This window comes from Calidris pugnax, unplaced genomic scaffold (genome assembly GCF_001431845.1).
Source record: "Calidris pugnax isolate Ruff unplaced genomic scaffold, ASM143184v1 scaffold72, whole genome shotgun sequence".
In the NCBI taxonomy this organism is placed as follows: domain Eukaryota; kingdom Metazoa; phylum Chordata; class Aves; order Charadriiformes; family Scolopacidae; genus Calidris; species Calidris pugnax.
In genome coordinates this window covers 479,903-493,393 of record NW_015090808.1, presented here as the reverse complement: position 1 = coordinate 493,393, position 13,491 = coordinate 479,903, and the positions used below count along the sequence as shown (strand labels likewise).

Sequence of the window (13,491 nt, the reverse complement as noted above, 5' to 3'; positions counted from 1 at the left end):
CTATTCTAGGGCATTCCACAACCTGAAGTAGGACCAAAGACAACACTACAGAAGGGCATGTAGGCTTTGAAAATACTTAGGCCATGAGTATTATCAGCAGAAAGCAGCCTTTCCTGCAATATGACAGGTCACACCTTTTCGTGTCTTTTAAATAATTAAAAAAAAAGTATCAGAAAAGAAAACCAGAGTATATTCAGAAGTAACAGAGCTGCTGGTGAAAAGCGTTCTCCTCCTAAAACGTAAAAGACAATGACGGGGGAGGAAGGAGGAGGAGGGAGAGCAGAAGAAGGCAGGGTGACGACAGGCGCCCTAGCAAAGGGCATGACATCCCGGCAGGTCCCCAGTGCTCTTGTGGGAGGTGAGATCTCACTCTTGGCAACGCCAAGTGCCACCTACCACAGGCTGCTGATGTCTGGAAAAGGGAAGGTGATGTAGAAAAGAGATTTTGTTTGTGGCCCATTTGCTGCGGCAGCAAAAGAGTGAGCCTGTCAGCTTCAGAAGGGGTTTTGAAGCCCCAGAGCTGGAGAGGGGCAGGGACCATCCCAGGGGTTAGTGAGCTAGAAATGAGTCATCTGACAAGGGCAGAAAAGCTCCTTACATCGTCATTGTCACTGTCCATACTGCCCTTCTTCTTTTTCTTCTTCTTCTCATCCTCTTTCTTTTTCTTGTCCTTTTCTGGAATGACGTCATCAAGAAAGCTTAAGTCGTGCTGGGAGAAGAGGTAGTCCATGGCTTTTCTGACTGCTACCAGGGCCAGGATCTGAAAAGGCAGAGAGGGACGTTAATTGGGAACAACACCCTGTGCGTTTCTCTTGGTGCTGCTTCTTAATCCCATGCGCTTTTAATTCTGGTTGTAAATGAACATAGAGACAATAAGGGGTATCTCTATCCGCTTGGAAGTCTGAGCTGTGACTGCTTCACGCCAGAATAAACAGGAGCAATGTACACAAAAAAAGCATGTATCACTTAACACTCCTGCAGAGACAAAGGTCATCTTTAACATCCAACTGACAGGCATCAGGCCAAATAACAGAGACAAAAAAAAAAAATTAGTATTTTAATTTATTTTAGGATTTAATCAGGCCAAATAACAGAGACAAAAAAAAAAAGAGTATTTTCATTTATTTTTGGATTTAGCCTACATGTGCAGGTTCACAGGGGGAGCCTGAGTAACTGTCTTCCCTTTTTTTCCTCACTGCTTCTCCAGATCTAAGAACTCTTTAGGAATTAGACAGGGGCCAAACTGTGCCCTCGGAGTCTGCAGAAGAAAGTTTACTAGGATTGTGGCTGCAGGAAACTGGAGAAAAAGCTTTTTTCTGTGCAAGATACTGCAATCTGAGGCACCGGGGAAAAAAAAAAAGGAAGGGATGTGTCTGAAATAGGTGTTTCCAGCAAGGCTGGGTTTAACACCACCACCAAGATCCCACGTACGCTTTACCAAAGGGTCCAGCGACAGACTGAAAGCTCCACTTGGCTACTAAAAGATATATAATTCACTCCTGACAGCTGATGAAGAGCTTGTTCCAAGTAACGATGATCAACGGCACAAACAATTCCTGGGAAAGGATCTCAAGCGCTGACTTGCGTAACTGAAGGCGCGATTACAGAAGCGAGAAAGTACTCAGGGGGTGGAAAGATGCCGTGTAGACACCCGTGATTATCCCACTGGGAATTACTTCTGTATTAAAAGTGCTTTTCCTTCAAAAAAGCAGAGCCTTGGCTATCGGCCAGAGATTCCCAAATTGGAAGTTCACCATCTTTTTGTCCATGAGTGCAAATAATTGAGGTTTTGTCACCAGATCCAGCTACATCTAAGCTGTGACCGTACCTTCACTGGGTTTGCACCATTATAACAAACTTCAACAGACTCTTTAGTCTGGAGAAGAGAAGGCTGAGGGGAGACCTTATCAATGCTGACAAGGATCTCAAGGGCGGGCTGAGGGAGGAGGGAACCAGACTCTTTTCAGTAGTTGCCAGTGAGAAGACAAGGGGCAACGGGCACAAGTTGGAACATAAAGGGTTCCACTTGAATATGAGGAAGAACTTCTTCACGGTGAGGGTGACAGAGCCCTGGAACAGGCTGCCCAGGGAGGGTGTGGAGTCCCCTTCTTTGGAGATTTTCAAGACCTGCCTGGATGCAGTCCTGAGTAACATGCTCTGACAAGCTCTGGGTGGTCCTGCTTTAGCAGGGGAGTTGGACTAGATGATCTCTATGGTCCCTTCCAACTCTAAAAATTCAGTGAAATTCAGACTCAGGGTTTCCTCAGATTCTCTCTATTACGGGCAAAGAGACGGAGTGTCTGTCCCCATCTCAGATTCAGCTCTCAACAGCAGCACAACACAGCCATGAAAGCGCAATGGAACGGCCTGTCAGTGGGAACTGCTGATTTTTAACACCTTTAAGCACGAGCATGTGTCCCAGCGAGAACATTTGGAGGGTTTTTTTTTTCCACTTGCATCATCTTCTCTCATTTCACCACCAGCAGCGAACAAACGCTTGTCCTCGTTCTGTTTCCCCCTTTCCCTCCTTCTCTCCCTTAAATAGGCACCGCAGCTCCCAACTGCACCCACAACTGACACTTCACTTGTCTGAAAGCCTGAAACTGGGTGACCCTGGGCTCAGATTTAAGGGACTTTCATAAAGGGTTGAGTTTGCAGCGGTCTGACCCATCTCCAAGCCACAGATCAGACTCAACAGAATCTCTGTGCAGCTACAGTCCCGTTGGATCCACACTTGATCTATTTGGCCCTATATAAACATAAAAAAATCCCCTTAAAGCTTGTTTGGTTTTTATTTGGTGTAAGTGCCTAGTTGTGTCTACAGCTCTAGTAATAATCTAAATGTACAGAAAGCTCTTTCACTATCCCCCTTCCTTGGTGCAGAAGTACTGTATCGACTGCACAGTGCGTATTTAAGAAAGAGCTTCTGTGTGATGAACATTTAATCTCTCAACAATCCAAAATAAGTTTTAACATGACTCAGATACACGTTATTAGAAAGAGGACGGGCATCCTGCAAACTTACATACCATCCTCCGATGTGAAACACGTGAATCAACATCCTTGTCTTTTTCTTCAAGCTCAAGGAAAAAGATATTCATGTTTTTTCACTCTTGATTTACCTAACCCTTTCCCTCCACTTGGCACACCTCTTAGCAGCGAGCCTCATTCCTGGTTTTGTCGATTTGTGCTGTTTAAAAGCCACAGAGACATTTTCTCTGCAGTAATTAGTGCAGACTAAAAAAGGAAACCCATGCACCTCTCGTTTGTTCCTGCAGCTCAAGGAGAAAACACGGCAAATCTAACCTTGGAGGCAGCAACGGTCAAAACTATTTACACCTTTCTGGAAAAAAATTAACTTTCCAGGCTCGTTTTCCTCCAGAGAATTTATGTAAAGGCTGCAACCACAACACTGACCCCATGTAGTCTTAAATCAGTGCCATGAATGGAGGCAGAGCCCTGAGCCAGGGATTTGAGAGGGAGAGATTGGGTTTGCCCGTTGATGGGAGGGTATGGCCATGGGTGGAAGGCGCAGGCTGCATGAGGGACATGAAGGAGAACATCACCTACCATGACAGGGAAGATGATAGCAGCCACAGTCGACTTGAGGATCCAGAGGAGGGCCAGGCACACCACCTGCAGGAAGGTGAAGAGATGGACCCTGCGCAGCGGGACGTGGCGCAAGTAGATGAAGTCGGGCTGGTGTTTTAGAGGCATCAAGAGCAGCTTCAGACGATCCATGAACTGGAAAGGAAAAGAAATGGACATTTAAATGAAATCCAGGAAATACGAAAAGAGACACAAAAGCATTATTCCACTGTGAAGTGTGACCTTGAATTAACTTGCTTTCCATCCATAAAAGAAACCCAGGAGAAAACCCAGCGTAGCTCCTCTATACCGACCAACTTGTGCTTGACACAGGGTGGGCCAAACACATTAATTCAGTTGCCTCAAGTGAAAGTTCTAGGTCTACACTTATTTGGCAAGTGAACAGAGACACAGGAGCGAAGCATCTCTCAAAGCAAGGCCTTGAGGGGTCTTTCTCTTAAGGAGCAGGACTCCATGTGCTCTGGTGATCAGTGTGTAACCCGAGGAACAAAGGTGTTGGTGGAAATTGCTCCTCTGGCTTCAAAAGAATGGGCCTGATCTGCTGTGGCTTGGCTTTCACAAGTTGAATGCCCAAACTACAGTCAGCATCAAACTCTGTGTCACTTCTGCCACCCTCCCCTGCCCCGTTCCTGCTAAGGAAAGACAACCAGTGTTTAAAAAAAACACTTTCTTTCTAAATAAATTGGGAGCAGAAGTCAACAGAGGTGAGGGCAGACATCACCTAAACAAAGAGTGAGGAAGATGGGCAGCTTCTTGGGCAGCCTCCCTTGCCCCGTGCTGGACTGCGTGGACTAGGAGTTAAACCAAAACTGGGATTTCTCATCGAGTGAAAAACATCCTTGCTCAGGGGAAAACAAGGTGCCCAGTCCCCTGACCACCTGGGCTGGTGAGCAGGAGAAATCCCCTCCAGGAGAACCAGCCCTAGGGGGAACATGACAATCCCCTCGTTGTCCCCTGCCCAAAGGCGGGCTCGCTGCCCGCTGCTGGGACCAGATGGATCTCACACTGGGGAGTGAAAGCCGGCGCCGTTTTGAAGAGCACCCAAGGAAATTCTCATGGTGCTCACAGAACAGGCAGTCCTTTTCCCCTTAGAGCACAAACAAGTGCTAAAAAAGAAAGGCCACAATTAAGAGGGTGCCAAAAAGCAACAAAACCACTTCCAGCCTCCTGGGGCCAATGACAGACGCCGCGCTGTGAGAAAGGCTCTTTATGGAGTATTTCCTCAACGACAAAGAAAGGGGCTTGGCTTCCCGTCCCGGGCAGAACAGCAATGTTCTTGCTGCAGGACAGCCCCACCGCCATCAATCATCTGCCCTTGTTTTCCTTCAGTCTGTGTCAGACGCCCCAAACCATCCTGGGAGGGAGCCTGGGGCCTCTGCAAGCGTGGGTTGCCCTTGGCATCACTCAGCTATGGTGGGAAGATGGACCTCGGGTCTTCACAAACACCCCCCATCGCCTACAGGGCCCAGGTTTGGCCACCCTCCCACTGAGCAGATGGCTCCCATTTGGTCTGGATCTCAGGACAGCCAGCCCGTGGCAATGTTTGTAAACAGTTGCTACCCTTCCTGGGTTTCTTGGGAAGGAAAAGAAGGTGGTCAAGGAAAAGAGACAGGGCAGAGGATTGTGAAAAAAAAACCCACCCTGCACTGGTTAACGATTGTCATCTTCTGGAGAAGGCCCAGTGTTGGATGGACTCATAGATTCATGGAATGGTTTGGGTGGAAGGGACCTTAAAGATCATCTCATTCCAATCCCCCTGCCCTGGGCAAGGACACCTCCCACCGGACCAGGTTCCTCCAAGCCCCCTCCAACCTGGTCTTGAGCCCCTCCAGGGACAGGGAAGCCACAGCTTCTCTGGGCAACCAACCTGGGCCAGTGACTCACCTGCACGCCGTTGAGGGATGCGACGCCCATGTAGAGGAAGACGCCGTAGAGCACAGGCATGGGAATGAACTGTGGGGGCAAACAGGAGAAACCAAGTGAACAACTTCCCCATACACAATGCACCGTTAACACACAGGAGGACATAATTCCTAGTCTGTGATCGATGCAAATTGCACCTACAAGTGGATAATGCAGAGTAAGAAAGCGAGCAATCCTTCTTCTGTGTTTTGAGAGCCACGAGAACATTTGTGCAATCACTGGAGGGCTGAGGAGCAGGCCCTGAGCTCTCCCACTTTGCTGGAACTTGGACATCTCTCCAAGAACTGAAGGGAACAGAGCCAGCCAGTCAGCAAATTCAAGAAGAGGAGGGGTAAACATGTTCTAGAAAGCTTCAAACTGCTTTTCACCTCTTGGTTTCTGGTGAGATGAGAAGCAGAAGGTAGAGAAGAAGAAAAGGCAGATTCTGCAGTATGTCCAGCTCAGTAAGCCATCAAAGTCCACCCAGAAAGGCTCTTCTCTTGATTCCCACCTCAGCGATGACAGTCATGCCAACCAAATCTCTGACCACTCCACCTTTTGCTTACTTTAATCCACAACCATTCACAAACACAGGGCCGTGAGCTGAGCTACTTTCTTCCCTGCCAGGAACTGTCCTTTCAAACATCAGCTTCTGCTCCCTGAAGTCCTAAGTGCTGCCCATTCCTCCATCACTGTTCCTGCCATAGGGGACATCTTCCTTTGGAAGCAAGGATGGGGCAGGGTAACACCACCAGGGTGACACCAGAAGGAGTATCTGTCCCTCCGACCTGGAGCACAAAGCTGTCCTCCGTGGCAAAAGCCACCACAGCTTCCACGAGGAGGAACCGCTCCTCGTTCCCACCCCAAAAGTGTGGGCAGCCAGCCTGGCGTGACCTGACTGGGAATATTTGGGCACAAAGCACAGGCAGGAGCTGAATAATGGTCTTTGAACCCAGGGAGGATGGGCAGAGCTCTGCTCCTGTTGCTGAAGGACAGACCTTCGTGCAGTGCCGGGCGGCTGCCACTGAACGGCAGCCACAGCACGGCCAAGGCTCCCGTGGAGGGACGCCTGCCTTCAAATGTGCATGGACCTCACTCAAGAGGCAAAAAACACGCTGGCTTTTCAGTCTTTTGTTGTATTCATCGTAAAAACACAGAGCCAAGCACAAATCCATGGAGGCCTAAATCCCTGGAGGCCTTCATCCCAAACACACACGTTTCACTTGGGACACACGAGCACCGGAGTCACTAGGCCGCACGCCATCCCAGACCAAAGCTTCCCTGTCTCCATCTCCCCTCCCTATCACCTCCTGAGAACTTCTTGGCTGCTAATTCATCCTCCTATTGGATGTATTCCCTTCCTTGAGCGAGCTGTGGTAATATTTCACATTAAAAGCCGTATTTTTTTCCCGCAGCCTGGGTTGGATGGTCTGCCACCACCATGTGCCATCGCGGGGAGGGATGGGGAGCCAGCGTGTGGTTCCCCATGGCTGGGGGTGTCTGAGGGATTCAAACCCCTCATTGGGTCTGTTAGACAAGACAAGACAGCATTTCCTCCAGCAAGTTGGGTAGGACGCTTTCAGAGTTTAGCTTTCTAATTCATTTCTCCTCTGGACCCTCTCCATCAGGTCCATGTCCTTCTTATATTGAGGGCTCCAGACCTGCACACAATACTCCAGGTATACTCCATTTGTCTCTTTCCTTCCCCTTATATTTCTTTCTGTTTTTCAAAAAACAAACAAACAAACAAAAACACCCAAAAAAACCCCCGCAAACAAACAAACAAAAAAACCCCAAAAAAACCCCATGTCCAAATATCATTTCACCATTCCACGATGATTAATCCTGTAAATCACCCCTAGGTGGAACCTGAGTACGTTCCCCTGCAGAGCTGTGAGCGCCGCTCGCCTTTGGGAAGACTTTCTTTTGGCAAAGTGGTGGCTGACGACGGGGCTGCTGGCTTGGGCACCCCGAGCAAACCTCCCGCCAGCCAACGGAATTAAAAATGTATTTATAGGCAAGCGCCCGGCCTTCTCCTAGCAGGGGCCGGGGATGTTTCTGTGGAGATCTGCCACAGCTGAGTCGAAACACCAGCGGCGTTCGAAACCAGCACGGACACGGCAAAAAACCCACAAAAACCACAGATGGGATTAGGCGGTGGATTGCCTCTTTTATCAAATTTTTGATGGGGAGCGTTCCGTTTGCCGCTGGCAGGAGAAGACTTCAACGTTCTGCCGGGCGTTTAAGCCAAGCAAAGCTCTCTGGAGCAGGAGACCCTGCCACTGGAGTTTGTTAAAGGTCCTGAACGGCTGCCAGGGACTTCTCTGGCTGGCACGTGGGCGAGAAGCGTGCCGAGTTATCCTCAGGCGTCCTCCCGCCAGCATCTTCCCCGCACGCGCTCTTGGGGGAAGCGCAGGCAAATAATTAATGACTGGAGCAATAACAGGGGAAATAATAGACCCCAGCGGAATAGAGGAAGGGAGATCTCGCAGGGAAAGGTCACATGAACCACCAAACAGAATTACTGCAATCAGGCATTAAATTAAGGGCACGGAAATGCCTGTTTGCGCAGAGGAGGAAGCTGTTACCAAGACACAATAAGTTGCTGGTTGTAAAAACAACCTCAGAAATCAAGAGTAGGGACACACTTGACGTGTAAAAGCCACTTTCTCCACTTTATACGTCATTGCTCTCTGCCTCCTCCCCTTCAGGCTCACATCTCACCATGCCTTACAGCCCTGGTGGCTTCCAACCTCCTCGTGACCAAAATCTCAGTGGCCTCCTCCAGAAAAGCTTCTCCAGACCCCTGTCTGCTCCATCGCAGCATTATGATGCACGGTGCCACGGTTTTGGTATGTGTGTCACCATCTGAGGGAATGGCTTCAAGCTGCAACAGGGTAGGTTTAGACTGGACATGAGGAAACAATTCTTCACAGAAAGAGTGGTCAGACACTGGAATAGGGTGCCCAGGGAGGTGGCTGAGTCACCATCCCCGAAAGTGTTTAAGAGTCGTTTAGATGTGATGTTGGGGGATACGGCGTAGGGGAGAACTTTGTAGAGCAGGGTTGATGGTTGGACTCGATGATCCCAAGGGTCTTCTCCAACCTGAATGATTCTATGATTTTGACATCTTCTGCTGGTACCATCGGTCTACGGATCCATGGAGACGGACTTCTGCAGCTGACATCTCCTGTTGTACAATATGCCTGCTCTTGGCACCACTGGAACACCTGCAGAAGGCAGTATCCTCCAAAAAACACAGATAAGCAGGTTTTCCAGTTGCGTTCTCTGATGTGATGATCCCCTAAGGATGCATTTCTTGGTGGCCATGTACCAATGAATTTCAGGTCTTGGAAAAACAGCTACCTACCTAAATGGTGCATCAGCAGCACATCCATCCAGAGCCTTGGCTAAACTCACGAGAAAAGAGAATCCAGGAGATTAAGAAATCTCATTTAACTGTGCTGCTTCCTCCAGAAACACATTTCACTTCCGAGCGATAAGGGATGTTGCTATTTAAGAAGGATCCAGCCCAAGAGAGTCAAAATTTGATTGTTGTGCTGGCTGTTTCACAAAAAGCCAGGCAAGCTGCAGGCTCCTTGCTTGGCAGGGTACAGCTCCGCTACGGCAGTGGCAGCGGTCCAAATCCCCAAAATTTTTGGCCAAAAGAGTACCCCTGGACTAACACCATCAGCAGTAGGCTCTGCTCATCACCACCGGTTCTGAATATTCTCTCTCATCAAAAAAACCTTCTCTCAGTGGGTCATGCCCACAGCCCATGAGTAAGCACCAAGCGAAGGTTTTCTTCAGGTATGCACAAGATGCATGCACACTCAAATAAATGCAAATTTATTTGCTTTTAAAACTATGAATCCATCTGTTAATCCCTGTCTTCCTCACAGCACCTCTGCTGCATTGCCCACCATCCCTCCGTCGTGCCACCAGCAAGATCCCGAGCTTTATCCACAACACATATCCCATAAAACACAGGCACAGCAGAAGGATAAGAGAGCAAAATAAAAGGAAACTTAACTTTATGCAAACATGGAAAAGAAAAAAATCTTCAAATGAAAGAAAAAATATCACAGCCCAGATCACCAAGATCACCAGCCCGGAACTTCGTCACGACCTAGCATGCTACAATGATGCTATTTTTTCCTTCCAAAAGGAAGCTTCCAGAAAATTGTAAAACTGCTTGAGTAATTCTCACTAATCTCCTTTTCCACACTCTCTTTTTCCACTAAAAAAGCTAAAAATGAGCTTTTTTAGCAGCATAAAACCAGCCTGAGGGTTGCTGTGGCCCTGCTTGGGCTGGGTGAGCCAGGGGAAGCAGGGAAGATGACGTCCTTACCTTCAGGATGGGCGCCATGAAGACAGACACCCCAGTCAGGATGAAAACGATGACCCCGGTGACTCTCTGCTCCCTGCAACAAAACCACCGGGTGAGCAGCACAGCTTCAGCCTTCACTCTGACTTTATTGCCTCCTGGAGTACTCAAAACCAGCAGAAAACCCGCTTTTGCACCCCATTTTCAAGGCAGAGCGGTGGTTACAAACCCGCAGCACCAGGCAGGTTACCACCATCCTGACCCAGCCTCGTAAATCTCTTTTTTAACCCCCAGATCAGCGTTGTCAGCTCCTTTGTTTGTGGATCAACAGAGCCTTGCTACTGAGTCAGGGGTGTGTTTACATGTTAAACACTAGAAACCGTTAGCCAGCGATCCAGATTCTCTGCCCGGCGGTATTTGCAGCTCCCAAGGAGGCAATAAATCACAGTCTCTCCACTCTCAGACCAGCAGCCTATTTCCAGTCCTGCTCACAGCACTCCAGCAGTTGGGAAAAACGGCCTTCGTGGGGTGCCAAACACGTGCCTTCATCGGCACCCACAGCCCAAAATACTTTCGAAAATGACTCCCCAGTCATATTTCAGAGCGCTGAAATCTTGGCCATTATATTTTTATTTAGTTCGCCCACACGAACGGCCTGATTTCCAGAAGTGCTCCTGTTGAAAGCATTTCAGACCACTTAATTAAGGCAAACAAACACAGAAAAAAAATTTGCTTGATTAAGTAGAGCTGATTGCTTTAGGCATGACGGGTTTAGGGTTTTTTGTACCATTATGTTTGCTAACGAATGCCTGGTTTAATTTCCACGGATAAAGAAAGGCGATAAATTTTCTGCAGATTTCTCAAACGTGGAGAAACCACGTCTGATTGGGTGGAATAAGCTTTTGAGGAGTTACACGGGGATTTGTCCAAGGCGTTGCTGAGAGACTGAATCTCCCAGCCAGGTTTGGAAATATGAAGAAAGCAGCACAAAATTCTTCTCGACAACTTTGCCGGGTCCCATGGGCACCGGAGCTCACTCTGGGAAGCCCTGTGTGTTTTGGGGTGACTTCAATGTGCACAGCCCAAGCAGATCAAGAAAAGGTCTAAGCCCTGGGGAGAAGTTTCCTTCCTCTCCTCCCTTGGCACAGACTCTTCCCCGTCTACGGGCAACGCACACAGCGCATCGGTTTTCTTCCTTTTCAAGAAAGGGTATTTGCAAAAGGGCTAAGGCCAGATCAGCTTCTCACTGGATACATCCTCCATGGACAAAAACAAAAGCTGGCCTGAAGTTTTACAGCAAATCTAAGAGCTATTCCCCCTGAACCTCTGCGCGCGTCCTGCTCGAAGCAAGACCATTTATAGTGCCAACTGATCTCTGCAGGCAAACAAGGCAATTAAGGCCCTTCTGGTTGGACGTACCTCACTCCCAAAAACTTGGGCTGTTCTCCAGGGGCTGAAGTTTCCGTCTCCATCTTCAAGCTGTCAATGTGAGCGATGGAGATGACGGTAGCAGCAACGTACCAGGGCAGACCCATAAAGGAGCACACGATCATCAGAATGGCCACCCAGAACAAATCCAGGTGATATCCAGCACCTTTCTGTGAAGGGAGAAAGACAACCTTCAGCTTAATTATTCCAAACACCTACAGAATGGCCAAGGCTCTGCCTCAGGGACAGAGGCAGACCAAGCAAGGAGCTTCTACAGCATCTTTTGGCCATCAGGAGTTGTCATAAGAAATAGCAGAGTTGGACACATTGATCCTTAAACGATGAATTACCCACCTATGCAGGGAAAGTAGGTAAATATTACAGTTCTGCCAAGCTCTGAAAACAAGAGCATGCAGTAAGGACAGGAGAGCAGCAGACCTTCAAGCAGCCTGGCAGGAGACCAAGCACCTTGTGAACACTATGTAGTGCTTGGAGGTCAAGCTGGTACAAGTCAAGCCCTGCAACCAGTCCAAGAGGCACTGGAGATAACAGATCATGAGTTAGAGACAATCAGAGACAATCACCACCTTCACCAAAAAATATTTGGTGAGATACACATCATATCTTGTCAACAAGCAAACTCTCAATATATATTTCTCTATATTTTTAAAATATATATATACACACACACAGAGCCAACTGTGTTGGCTATAATGGCTTTATAGTGTTCTGAAGGAGCTCTGCATCGCCTCTTAACAACCAAAAAATGAAATCCCATTATGAAGTGCTATTTTTATAATATGTTCCTAATTTTGAACGAGGTACTGCAGTGTCAAGCAATCCAATGCCCAGCACCATCCCATCTTCTGCTGCCTCCCTACAGCACGTACGAAAACCCAATGGCCCGTTTTCACAGCACAAGACAGGGCAGGAGGAGAGTTTGAAGAGGGCGAGTGGATGGAAGATGGTCTGCAAAGCAGGAGAGTGGTTTTCGACTGTGGGAGCCACCATTTGTCCTTCTGGTCTGCTACAGGACTGCTTCTGCCATGGTGGGAGGCCAAAGTGGGTACCTTTGGGTGCCAAGTCATCTCCTATCAGTGTAAGCGACAGCTTGGACAAGCACAGAGCTTTACACACCCAAACCAGCCTTTAAAACCAGCCCAAAGCCTACTCTTAGTTTTAAGCAGCTGTTGTAAAATACCTCTCAGTGTAAGGACTTGATGGAAGTCTACCTGAAAGCAATCTCCCAGACATAGGGTGCCCGCCTAAAGGTATCGTTTGCTGTCTCAGAGGGAGGGATGAACTCCTGTATTTTGGATAAAAAGCAACTGTGGAATCTCACGGTTGGGACCTCACAACTGGTTTAAGCCCTACTGGTGGTGGAGGTACCTTCCTCAACACCCACTCCTAGGGTCTCTTGGAGGAAGCAGCAAGAACAGCTGATGGGCTCATACCCTATGGAAAGGAGAAAGCTGCCCTCATTCTTTCCTCCTTCTTAAAGGCCTCTGATCTTCTCTTTTTAAAATCTTTTAATGAACTAACACAGGAAATCCACAAGTGCCAAGAGAAGAAGTGAAGAAACAAAAGAGCCACCAAAGAAAGGGATCTTCAGAAAAACACTAGACAAATCTCCAAGGTTTGCTATTTTAAAGAAGATTAACCTTTTTTTAATCTTGTTCAATTTGATTTTATTGGAAAGAACAAATGATCCAGACCTCCTCGGTGACCCAGGAGGGAAAGCAACCCAGCTCCTCTTGAATAGACCTCATTGTTTCCCTCCTCATGGGCGTGCTGCTTACCTTGGCTGGCCTGCAGCATGGGGATGGACACCCAGTGACACCCTGCCCACACTTTAGCCAGGCACCAGCAAGAAAAAAACCTCATCCTTCTTCTGGCCTACACTAGATTTTGTGTATGGAGGTGGTTTTTGGTGCAGAGGAGCAGGATCAGGGTCGAGAATCCCAAATCACAGAATCACAGAATGCTATGGGGTTGGAAGGGACCTCTGGAGATGATCTCCTCCAACCCCCTCCCCCACCCACAGCAGGTCCCACAGGAACGTGTCCAGGGGGGTTTGGAATGTCTCCAGAGAAGGAGACTCCACCACCTCTCTGGGCAGCCTCTGCCAGGGCTCTGACACCCTCACACCAAACAAGTTCCTCCTCATGGTGAGATGGAACTTCCCATGTTCCAGTTTGTGCCCATTTCCTCCTGTCCTACTTGTC

The 13,491-nt window shown here is 48.4% G+C and overlaps 1 protein-coding gene across 1 annotated transcript in view; it reads right to left on the bottom strand.

The window, feature by feature from the left end:
* SLC4A4 (solute carrier family 4 (sodium bicarbonate cotransporter), member 4) overlaps positions 1-13,491 on the bottom strand; it is a 240,410-nt gene that overhangs the window by 5,754 nt on the left and 221,165 nt on the right. Inside the window, exons 21-23 of the mRNA XM_014938358.1 lie at positions 5,494-5,562; positions 3,571-3,744; positions 599-760 (exon numbers count right to left, since the gene is read on the bottom strand). Coding sequence (XP_014793844.1) covers positions 599-760; positions 3,571-3,744; positions 5,494-5,562 — 405 coding nt within the window. The remainder of the gene's footprint in view (positions 1-598; positions 761-3,570; positions 3,745-5,493; positions 5,563-13,491) is intronic.